General features: G+C 38.5%; 1 protein-coding gene across 1 annotated transcript; it reads right to left on the bottom strand.

The window, feature by feature from the left end:
• Positions 1-899: 899 nt before the first annotated feature.
• f11r.1 (F11 receptor, tandem duplicate 1) lies at positions 900-11,037 on the bottom strand. Its single transcript, XM_071901200.2, has 10 exons — positions 10,776-11,037; positions 7,143-7,205; positions 6,153-6,269; positions 5,880-6,020; positions 5,466-5,668; positions 5,252-5,354; positions 4,572-4,679; positions 3,538-3,550; positions 3,335-3,398; positions 900-3,152 (listed from the first exon to the last, which is right to left on the bottom strand). Exons 1-10 carry the CDS (start codon positions 10,825-10,827, stop codon positions 3,117-3,119), a joined length of 900 nt encoding a protein of 299 aa, XP_071757301.2. The 5' UTR covers positions 10,828-11,037; the 3' UTR covers positions 900-3,116.
• Positions 11,038-13,132: the final 2,095 nt, after the last annotated feature.

The following is a 13,132-nucleotide window of genomic DNA, read 5'->3' as shown; positions in this document are numbered from 1 at the left end:
GCGCATGCGCTGTGCACGCAGGCGAGCCTGCCGCACGCCTTCCTCAGTTACCATAGCAACCCATCTGGGGCGTACCAGTAAACTTTTTTTTACTTGAAAACTTTTTTTTTTACTTGAAAATTTGAAAGCATTACTTCCTACTTTTAATTGTGTAACATGCTTTGCTATTAGTTTAAGTAGCCTATTTACTACCTTTATTTACTTTTAATTGCTTTATTTTTATTTTCAAAACTAAGAGGAGCTTATGGGTGTATACAGTGAGGTCTGGCACAATAGTGGCTCCAAACTTCCAAATTGCACCCAAAATGTGAAATATTAACCATTAACTGGGTTCACCAAAGTTGAAATTAAATCTGTACAGCTGGTTGCAAATTAAGCCTCCAGTACATATTTGTACCCAACGGGTGTATTTTTCCTGCCAATTCTTATTTATTTTAAAAATCTGTGTAGTATGTGTAGGCATAAATTGACTTTCATGATAGTTTATAACTACATATAGCTAAGGCATTTTGAGGATAGGACTACATGCAGCAAGGGGCTTGGTGGGAATAAAACACTACTCATGGAATGAAAAATAAAGGTAGTGTTATGGTTGTTGCAGGTGACAGTAGCCTATGTATGCAACATCGAAACAAGCACAACTTGAATCATTTCATTTGTTATAGATGTTTTAAGAGACTAACATCATGCAATGTCTGTTTCTTTATTACAGACATGTTACTTCTGTTATTGCACTTGCACTTATTTGTTGTCAGTATTTCTATGACACACCATAAAAATACAAAGTATTAAAGGTAGGCAGTGTACAATATAGCTCAACTTTGTGTTTATGCAAGGCTAAGGATTATCTTATAAGTATCTTATAAGTAGCTTGTTGATAGATGACAGCACAACCCAAGTGAACAACACAATTTTATTATTAAACAATATATAAAGTCAATGTTACAATCATTTGTCAGCTGATTCATCAGCTCTAATTATTCTACATAGGCAAGGTTTATGTGTCAAGCAATGTAGGAAACCTATGGTGTTTGCCAATTTAAATATTTCACCTGAACAATAATAATAATATTAACTCATAGTATGGATCTATCTATGGATTTCTGACCTTATTGAACCATTCACATAACCTGAGTATTGTTCGATAACAAATGAAACAAAATGAGTGCCATGTGAGTGTTTGGAGGTAGATGATAGACCCAATATGAGAATTGCCATCATAGGAGGGTTGGGGTATTCCCTTATATCTCAATAGATCATGTAGGGGGCGACCTGCCTTGCACCGCCAGCTGTGGTCAGAAATATTGATCAGGTCTGCAGCATTATCACAACTGACATGTTGCACTGGCATTGGGAAAATCACTTCAAATGAATAAGAATTAGAACATCTCATGACCTTTTAATGAAGATAACTTATAAAATACTACCATCTGTGTAATGTGTAATATTCCTAGTTCCATCACTTTTGAGTTACATTCACAAGCACATTAAAATGCCTAAAATGCAAACAATGTGTTGGTAATCTGTAATTTTGGAAAACATGTTTAATAAAATGTCAATTCAAATTCATGTGTGTATTTCCACAAAGAAAATATGAAGGAGTGTGACATCACAGCTGACATCTTTGCCTCTTTGTTCCAACAGGAAATTAATTGCAGCATACATTAAAGTTTTACACCCTAGTATTTAGTTCAGAGGTTTCCACCCTTTTGTCTCAGCGCCCATTAAACTTGCCTCTAGTCTCACCGCACCCCAAAACACATATACTGTACATATACACACACACACACATACACTAGAAAAATGTAATATTAGTACAACCGCAAATCAAGATATCTTAAAGAGGATATCTACCCTAAATGAGAGTTTTGCACTGATCCAGTCTCATACAAACCAGCTTCTACAACAGCCATGGATGAGATAAAGTTACTCTAGAATTTCCAGTTGGCCAATGAGAAGGCCCGGTCGCAGCTACTGTTTATTGGTTTTAAGGTTGTTTAAAACGAATGTGTCATTATTTACAGCGAATGAAAACTTGCTAAAACTTGAAAAGACATTGTATATTTCAACAAGCCGATGAATGCATTGTTGTTCAATTAAAAACAAGCATAACAAGAAAAATAAACACCTCAAACAGTCGACTGCGATCACTAAAGTGATGATGTTTGCACTATAAGGTTTCAACTGGATTATCTACCCAGACTGACTGATTAGGCAGTTGTACTGGAGAAAGTTGAGGTGGTGGGTCATATTTAAATCTAATAAAAAATGTCATAATAAAAAAAAAAAAATTTACAAGTCATCCAAGTACAATGACCCAAGCCATTTACTCATTATCGGTTTATATCAGAATGTTATTCTTGCATTATCAAAACATTGAGGCTACAGAGAGTGAGTGTCTATGTTTATCAAATTTGTTTATCAAGAGATTCTTTATAGCCAATACACATATTGATCACAATTGTTGGTACTTTCAGTGAATGGCTCAATAGGAAAAAAAAAAATGTGCTCACGCATTTACATACCCAATTTTTTTGTTATTGGAAAGAATGATGCAGGGTTTTGGTTTTCTTTAACCACACGGAAAATTAAATTCAGCTAGTGCCAGTTGAGTCACTGTAGTCCATCTGAGGTGTTTACATGCAGTCTTATCATTTAAACTGAAAGTGAATTAGTCCTGTTATTAGGAGGCATGGAAACTCAAAAGCCACACACACACACACACACACACACACACACACCCACACACACACAGGTCAACCAAACATAGGCGGCAGAATTTCTAAGGCTAAAATTAAAGACTAGTGGCAATTTATCAAAGCTTGTTCTATTAACAAATCTATCAATGTACACAAGACACCAGTGTCAGTAGTCTTAATATTTCATTACTTGTCTTTAGTAAATTATTTCCCATAACCCTGGAACTTAAACCCCACAAAGTGATGTATCCAACACATTGAAGTTGAGGCACTGCATCATGAGAGTGAGCATAGGCCAACCCAACAATCATATCAAGTCTATGAAAACTGCCTGTTAGGAGCAAATAAAAACACAAGATGTTGAAAACAGTTGATCTCCCGTCATCCTCGTCAGCACACCCATGACCTTCCTGCAGGCTATACCACGAAAGACGACTTCTGTCTGAATTCCCCCTGAGACACAAACACATCAAACATCATAACGGGAACATTTTTCTTACAACTCCCAAACATGTGTCCCAAACAAGGAAAGTGTCCCAACTAAACAGACATACTAGACTGACTGAGGAAATTAAATTCTCTAAACTTGGAATGACAAATATGCTTTAGGTTGAAAGAGACACGGTCGTACTTACATCTTCATCATCACCACCGCCGTACAAGGATGGAGGCTGGTAGACCACAGAGGGCTTTGGTTTGCTGTGGGGGGGGAATAAAAAACAAGTTGAGCCAATCACAGAGACAGATATAACCTGAAGGAAACAATCTGGAGCAAGTAATGTGGCTAAGACTAATCTGCTAACACATATTAAGTCAGCTTGAATGAGAATTCTCTTACCTTTCACTCTTCTCTGTAAAGGAGAGAAACAAATAAAAACAAATGTAAGTAAAACAAATGACTCGGCACATCTCAATATCCCACAGATACTTTGCACCTCCAATTTGGTTTGTCTTTACTGTAACTGACAGCGGGTTTTGTTTCTCATGTGTAGAAAATGTTTCATGATGCTGGGACCAAACCGAGCCATTGATGACATGAGGGATAGACTCCTTCTGTGTATTTGCAACTCTCCTCAAAGATTTACACTTGTTCAACTTAAATGTGCGTCTGAATCTTAACGTATCACTTCAATATCATTATGTTAAAGTCTAAAATGAAAGCCTATCACCCTGAATCAATCATATATCCTCAGCATTAGCCAGATTCAAACCTAGCATCATATCTACTGACGTGAAATATAAAAAAGCATTTAATTTTTCTTTTCAAGCCACTTTGGAGGCAGACAGCACTAATGGTATCCCTGACCACAAACGTACAGCAAAGTCTAAGGTGAAGCTAGTTATGTGGACAATTAAGTCATTATTACTTGTTTAAAAGTGAACGTGGTCGTCCCTTCCTCCCTACTCTCAAATGAGAGCGGGCAGCACTGCTGTAGGGACACATATTTTTTTTTGTAGGTGGCTGAAAGCTTGTGACACCTTTCAAGGTGGACGAATCACAACAAAACAATCTTCCCCTGTGCCTCCACCCACCTATGAAAAAGAAAAATTCATGGCTGGGTGCAGGTCATGGGAATTTGTTTGAGGAAACAAAGCATCTTATGTTGCCACTGTCCAGCTGGCTCCCTCAGTAGCTGCCTGTATTTCCTACACTGCTGACTGTATCTGGATGATGTTTTGCTTAAGGTCTAAAAAAAAATAAAAAATTTTTGATCGACGGGAGAGAAAAAAAAACTAGTTTTCCATAATTCCTGATAAATACACTATTTGGAGGTACAAGGTTTCTGGACTTCAATTTCAACACTGAATATCAGAATATTGGTGATCATAGTAATTACTATTCATAAATGACTAGAAAGAATGTACACTCACTGGGCAGATATCCTTTCTTGTTGGCATACCAAATGCCAAGTCCCAGTAAGGCCAGTAGCAGGAGAGCCACTATCACCCCAGCAACAATACCACCAGTATTCACGTCACCTTGAAAGAACAGTGTGCAGGAAACTCACATAAGGCATCACATTTTGAGTTCATCAGCTAAGTTGCAGTCAAACATCTGGGTTGGGGTCAACTGACTTTCAATTCAATCAATTCAAGAACTGGATTTTCTTCAAAATTCTTCAAAACTTAAATCCTAAAAAAAGTTCCAACATCCAATCTATAAAGAAACGGAGAAGGGTGGCTCTATCTTTATGATGTGAATTACAGTTTCAATATACATAGGAAGTGAATCGACCCAAGACTGTAGATGTTGAAACTCGATTAGCATTGTTCTCCGCTGCCAAGAGTAATCCTCCAATGTGAAAAATAGGCCTTTTGACGGTTCCTGTTGACATGTGCAGCCCAACCAGTTTATTGACTTTCCAGTGTTTGCATGCCGCACACTCTACACCAGCTGAAACAGGTTTAAAGATTGCCACTACTTGCATACACAAACTTATTGATCATGAACTACTTGAGCACTTCACAATGTTCTCATTCTGCCTGGGAAAAATCAGCTCCAACTGCTCCGGCTAAAACATGCTTTTGTTTTTAAAGTGAAGAGCACTTACGGACTTCCATTTTCGCGCCCTTACAGCGCTGAGTAGGGCCGGCATCGTTGGAAGCCTCACAGTAATACACAGCCGAGTCCATCTTGGATGCAGAGGGAAACTCCTAAGGGAACAGACAGGGCACATTTGAAAGGGATATACTTTTTTTTTTTTTGAAAGGCGAAACTGCGGCTGTGTAAGCAGAGAGAGTGCGGGGTGATGGAGAGTAGCTGACCAGATTGCCGTTAACTGGATTTAGCTTGTAGCTGGAATTTTTGAAGGCAGGAAACTTGCTGGGATCTTCAGGGAGAGGGGTGCCATTTTTGAACCACTTGTAGGTGGGAGGAGGTGAGCCGTCGGCGTCATGGCAGGACAGCAGGGTGCTCCTGCCCGTTGTCACCGATGTGGGGATTCTACACATGGGCGGAGACGGAGGCACTGTGGGACACAATAACATACAGTTTGCTCCTGGTCAACATACAGTGCTGTACAGCCCTCATTACAGCACATAAACTCAAGACAATGAAGGCTTCACCTGGGTTTACATGTCTGCATCTCTCACAGCTTTTATAGTAGCAATACATGAGCCAGGGTGGATTACAAATGGAGGGATATGTTTAATAAATATTTTAATACAAATCAGCCTTACCCAGAACAGTCAGCTTCACTTTGGCTTCCCCAAACTTGCCGTTGCCAGACACCTCACAGTCGTATTCTCCATTATCCTTACGGGTCACTTTGCTGAATCTCACATTACCATCGAATGTTGTCACGCGGCCTTCATACGCTTCTGTGGGAGAGTTGCGCCGTTACATAATAACAAAAATTCTGGCATGAAAAATGCGGACAAATGATCTGAAAATATTCTGTCAACATTCTACAAATAGACACAGACACAAACACAGACTGTGAATCAACTTACTTGTGGGTTTCCTGTCAAAAATCACATACGTCTGTGAGCCTTTCATGTCGTTAAACTTCCACTCAACTCTGGCGTTTGAGCCAAAGTCGGCTGAGTGAGAGCATGTGAGATCAGCCCCTGAAATTACAGTTTTCAATGAATCCAAAATGAACACACAACTAAACATAAACGTTTTCCTGTCTTATGCAATATGTAATAGAAACCGTTTCAAACAATCCAGAATTTATCCGCCTATCTAAATTTTGTGTAAATGTACATACTGAATGTTCTTGAAGAGTTTGACTTGTACATGGAAAATAATATTTTTAAAACTCTCTTAGCCCATCAAAACTCAAAAAGCAGGTATATGTTACTCCAGACATTACTAATATGAACTAAACCTTTCCAACCTTAAAATACTGATAGAACTACTGTTTAGCTATCACATAATTTAAGTCTGTGTATCCAAAGCCCAGAAAATAAATGTCTGTGTTCAGTCAATCCAATAAATCACTACATAAACAAAGCCAATAGTTGGTCAACAGTAGTTCAACAGGGAATGACATACTGCAATTAGGATGTTGCCTTTAAAAACATAAGATATAGCTGAAAATTTGATTGTTTTATTTTGATAAGGGGCATTATGTTTCATCTATATGGCCCTCTATATGGAGTCTACTTTTAGTAGAGAGCACCAAAAAACAACAAGCAATTCCTGAATGGATCCAAAAACAACCCTGGACAATCATGAGAAATAATGCAGTATCACAGGAGAGCTCCACTCATTTTAAAACATGAAAGAGCAGGCTGTAGTACTGCAGCACTACATTACCTTGTGATTTTCCTGTTATGTTTTTTTTTTTGGTATTTTGTCTTATTGTAATTCATATTGTGTATTGCTTTTTAATCACAGTTTTAGTCATTGTAGCTGACAGCACAGTTCTGCTAAGATGGCTATAATTTTCTGGCTTCCTCTGTACATCAAAGTCATTTACATTTTTCAGGACTCACCTTCATTCTCTTTCACCCGGACATTTGCATTGCTGGTTGTGACTTCAAAGCTTCCAAAGACACCTGGGGAGGGTGATAGACATTAAAAGTGAGCAATATGAGGACTATTAAATTCAAAGGAATAGATACTTGGAATTTGCCTTGGTGAAGTCACATTACAGCAGAATATACGAATGTACGAGACGAGACATTATACATACATTATACATATATTCCTATATATAGCCATAATATGCACAGCTTGGATTTACACAAAAGTGGCAAGAATTATGTAAATTGCACAGAGGGATATATGGGGAAATATGAACTTTCAGCAGCCAGCTTAACAATTTTCTGTGATTTGCTGATTTTCCATATTAAAATGTGTGGCTGCAGACATCGGCATCTACTGTTGAGGAAATTAACCTGAGCGACATAGCACTGGGTTAAGCACAATGGTTTTGTACATGTAAAACCTGCAAAGACTGATGTTCAAGGGTTTTCAGCTGCCTGGATTGCATTGGGCTATGGCTAACATGGCATGTCAACCACAAACAAAAAAAAAAACAGCAGGTAATTGGATAGCATCACTAATGACATAACCTTATAAATGTCTGAGAATTACTTGTGATGAAAAATATTTATTACTTCAAATAATTTGTTTTATTAAAAATATGATTCACTTGGAATTGGTTAGTTGGTATTTCTATGTTGATGATATCACATTTCAGAAGTGGGAGAAACTGAGGTGTGTCAGAAAATCCTGAGTTTCCAAGTTGTATTTATGGCTTGGAGTATGACATGAACAGTCTTTAGAAGTTGGAGACCTGTATTTTTGATCTCCCCCGTATGACATGAACGCAGAGTAAGAGGTAAGATGAAAGCCCTCTGTGTTGTAATATTTATAAGGATGAACAGAAGAAGCCACAGTGGGCTTGAAAACTGGTATAACGTTGGCTCTGATACAACAATTCTGATGGGGATTTTTTTTTTTAAGCGTTACCATAGATGCTGAACCTTTTGAAAAACGAGCAGGGAATAGCAGTGGATATTCTCTTTAAAGTGAGATGGTGAGGAAGGTAAGGCTAGGTCAGAAGATGATGGATGGGTGAGAGAGGTAGCATTCAGTTCAGCGAAATGCAGAACAGTAATTCTACACATAATGAATTGTTTCAATAGTGTTTAAGGTGTTTTTGAGTATCTGTTTCATGAACAAGAGTTGATAACACAATCTAAATGTATTAGGAGTAAGTCAAGGTTATTCTGACTAGAACATGCATCTAACAGACCTATCGGTGCAGTACCAATCTATGACACGGCATCTGCTTCTTTCTACCTCCAACCCTAGGATCCCCACAGTATTATGTCACAACTGGCATCCCTTCAAAAAGCATTTAAAAACACAGCCCTTGTCAAACCCTCAGAGCATGCCTGCACTACGCAGCGGTGTCAAGTCTTTAGGGTGTGGACAAACAAAGTGTGTTTCATTCCTCTCTGCTGAGCCAGAACAGTTCCAGTGAAACCGCCAACGGTCTGGCTGAAACTGGGTTATAACAGCCTGAGGAGCGCTGTCAGAACAGAAGCGATGTAAGGACAACTAAATCATTACTGTGTGCCAGTCTGTCACATCATAAATATAGTCATAGGACATTACACCACTGGCATAGAGGTACACTAGCACCTCTGTGCCTGTAAGTGCTACCTTGTAGCCTGGTAAGCCTCTGTAATACACAACAGCCTGGATTTCACTACATGGCACAACAGGAGCAGCCAGTTAATCATTAACTGTGACCAGTCATTACACAAGTCACTAAATTTGCCATAAAAGAAAACAAGAATGTAGTGACACATTTTGAATCACTGAACATACCACTATGACATCTGCCCATCTACAGGCAGGGCAAGCTATTTTAATAACAGCCAGACTTACTCCAAACACTGCTGACTTTTCACGTGGGCGGAGTCGAACAAAACAGCTGAGATAAGGAGGCACAGTCATAGTTTTTGTTTGATGCAGATAAAGGCTCCAGTGTAAAATGAAACCAGAGCCCTCCATGACTTCCTTGTTTGCATGGTTGTCTGCCGTGTGAGTTTCAGGGGTGGGGAGATAAAAGCCTTTCATGGTCAGATATTAACAAGACAGACAGACTAGAAACCCACTGGGACAAGAAACACAATTTAAATCCCACTGCAGTAAATTTCACTGTTCAATGCAACAAGTTCCAAGAGGAGTTTTACTAAGTAATGCCTATAACACACACACATTGTATTCAAAGTCATGAGGCAGATTTTGTGAATTGCAGGTGCACTGCTGAGTATTACAGCAGTAGAAGACAAAAAGAAACTAGCTTGGAAAGCACAAAAACAAGTTGGTGGAAACAGAAATTCGATCACAATAATCAAACAAAATAAGACAGGACACAATCCACAATTCATCAACTATTCTGAACACTTTGACTGATATTTTTAATTATATGTTCTTTGGGCCAGAGGCTGGATTTCACTCATTGTGGTCAAGTTTTCTGAAGATTTTTATGACAAAATGTTTGTGAGTCACATTTGGTCATGAGCTTTTGGGTGTTGTAATGAACTAATGAAATGGCCCAGATGTGTCTGTGTCATCCAGAGTGACTGTATCAGGGAAAATACACCCAAAAACAAAATTGAAATGCATTAATCCCATGATGTTGGACAGATTTGTGAATGTGAACAGGTGTCTTCCAAAGCCAGGAGACGAGACTCTCCAAATGATCTCATCTACAGACAAATCTCTGGAGCTACTCCATTGATAATGAATGGAAGACTGACTTTGTGTCCACTTTATGGTCATTGGAGCCGCTCCAGTTTTTGTCTCTTAATGGCATTGCAGAGTAAACACTTGGCTCTTTTGGTTTCTATCTTTTGGAAAGAATGGGTTGGGTGATTGTACCAGATTAGGCCTACATGCTTTTCAGGGTGGTGGAGCTGAGCATTCATCCTCAAATCTCCAATATAAGGAAATCACTATAATATTCCAGTGGGCACATATAGTGTGTTTGTTGTTCTCAACAGTGAGCTGAGTGAGTCATGCTCTTGTGGTATTACTATGACATTCCTGTATGTTATGTAGTATGTACATCCCTATAAGAATAGGAGTTACAGTGATACCATGGGGATACCATGTGCTGTGATAACTGTAGCCTATAGTATCCTTCTAAAATGTATTATAAGAACACTATAATTATTTTTGCAATCTGGGGCCTAGAGAAGATTCCAGTCTGCTGTCACCTTCTAGGCCAAATGTTAGGGTACTAATGTTATAAGGACACTATACACACAACAAAACTTTAAAACATCATGCAGAAAATCATATAGGAATACCATGGGAGCTAAAAAATAAAATAAAAAAAAAAGTACGATAGGGACACTACAGTCAGTAAAAGTCCCCACTCCCCACAGAGATTAGCGATTTTTCGCGACACACAGGTCCGACCGTTCATTTAAACCAATGATTGTGGGTTTTTTTGCAAGACCCAGCTGCTGAAAGATTTTACCTAGTAGGTTAGTAGGCTACTATTAAACTTCTGGGGGGAAATGGCCTACTATGAAAGACTTTCCTTCTGACTGGCCTAAAACTAGGCAAGGCAGCCTAGGCCTAGTAGCCATTAAACTCACCTGTCGTTGCATACAGGAACAAAGCCACCGAAACCAATCCGTTGACAAGCATGTCGGCACTGGCAATTTGGTCCTTTGTTTACCACACGGCCGAGTCCCACGTTAAACTACAAACCTCCTGAATAAACGACAAGAAAATAAGTAAAAACCTTCCCGGTGTCGAGTAAACAAGCAGATACTAGTATTTTGAATCCTGTCTCCACTGTGAATGCAAAAGAAAGATAGGCGTTCGTGGCTGCAGAAACCGCCCGCCCCCACCTGTAGCTCGAGCCCAGGTGACAAGAAGTACTCGGTAACTTCTGTAATTGGATCCATACTAGTCTGCTACCTGGCTGACGGAAGTGGAATAACAGGTTTGACGACAACAATTTACTTTGAAATGGATTTACATAGAATGAAAAAGAGGAAAAGGGGGGACTGTTTACTGAAGCAGTATTTGCACGGATCAGAACTACACAGGATAGGTAGGCTTCATGTCTTGGCACCCTGCGCTACTCTCAGCTTCAGGATTGATGGACATTGCTCTTTAATGTCCATTACTTGTTCGTGCATTTCCTCTCTTTCAGTATCACTTCCTTATGGCAGTCTCGATGTACTCAGTGACATAGCAGTGAGATGAGTAATCTATGATCACCATCACACAGACAATTTAGTTCATTTCTATGACATTTGCATCCTGTCATCCCCTCCAAAAAGAACTGTAGTGATTTTTCAATAGGGTGAATACTATGAATTTACACCATAATGATTTATATTTACTTGAAAACATGGGCAAATTATTTAAACTTTAATTTTCAAAAATTCCTTTTATGGAGACACAGCCAGGCTGGGGGAATAAAACTGCTCTGACATTTACAGTGCAATGCATAACTAACTTCAGGGCAACAGTGAACATAACACTGCAGATAGGTAATGCAAAGTGCAACAGTGCCGTATATCAAAAGGTCAGTAAGCTGGATTTAGGTGGGTTTACATTCCACTACATCCCTGAATGTACAGCTGGACTCTCACCACCTGCTCTACAGCTGAAGCCATGTTAGAATACACTAGTGACTGAATACTGCATGTATATCTGTGTGTTGTGTCTAGTCTGCTGTCTGTCTTATGTCTTGCAATGTCCTTTTGCACCATCTGAGGTCCTGATATCCCTGGACTGTGTGGCAGTATCTTCTATCATAGTTTGTGAGTTGTTATGTCTTTGCACCAATGCACCTAAGATAAATTAATCTTATTATTGTTTGTTTATTCTTTGTGAATAAAGTGATTCTGATACCTTTTATGTTTGACCAGTCACATGTTTGACCAGTGATATTTCTATTATAAATGTCATGTTAAATAGGCCATCACAGGAGATGCATGCATAACATCAATGTATAGGCTGCAATAGTCTTTCTATCCAGCTTAATTATTTCACATTCATTTAATAGAAATAAGAACAAACTTTAATTCAAAAACAGCTGAGAGTGGTGTTCAAGATGAGTATTCCTGTCTGAAGCTTGGAACAGAAAAAGTCTTTGGCTTTGATTTCATTAGTAAAGTTGATCAGTCAGGTGCTTGATTCAGTCTTCTTGCAGCCTATATAAAAGACAAACCTTTAATCGTATATGTATTTATGGACTGGGTACTGGTTGCAGGTATACTGTAAATGCCACAAAATAGACCTAATGTACAATATTGCTCTGTGTTACATATGTGCTCTTGTAGAATGAATGTCCATGATGAAGCAACATGATGACTCAGTCTGTGAGGACGACGATACATCTGAGCTGGTTGGTGCAATGTGGAATTGTAATTATATAATATATAGTATGAATAATTGTATATAATATAATTGTATAATATATATATATATATATGTATACATATATATATATACTGTATATTTAAGGGGATGGGATGTAACTTGACAAACTGTACAAGTGTCATTATTCTGCTTATTTCCTAGATGGACAAAATGCTTTCAACGTCCAGCTTTCACCTTTATAACACAAATTTCACATTAAAACTATTGACAATATGCATACTAATTAAGCACCCATGAACAATATATAATCATACAGATTATTCAGATAACTACAGTGGGCCATCATTTGTCGAGACCTTTATTCAGCACACACAGGAAAATCAGCAAATTGCATTCCTCATTTATGCCACCAGGGTGAAGTGTTTTCAGGGTACTGCAAGTATCCAACAACATTCTCTCCTTTTTTTTTTTTAGTGTCAGTTTTTCTTCATGGTCACCACATTTGTGACTCATACGTTTTCCATCTCACTCTTTCCATTTCATGTCCTCCGTCTTATGCCCACATTATTCAAAGTTATGTCCAGTACATAAAGTTAGAGCTCTGCATTTTATA

The sequence above is a fragment of the Centroberyx gerrardi genome, chromosome 11, assembly GCF_048128805.1.
Source record: "Centroberyx gerrardi isolate f3 chromosome 11, fCenGer3.hap1.cur.20231027, whole genome shotgun sequence".
Classification (NCBI taxonomy): Eukaryota; Metazoa; Chordata; class Actinopteri; order Beryciformes; family Berycidae; genus Centroberyx; species Centroberyx gerrardi.
This window is presented reverse-complemented; position numbering and strand designations above follow the sequence as displayed.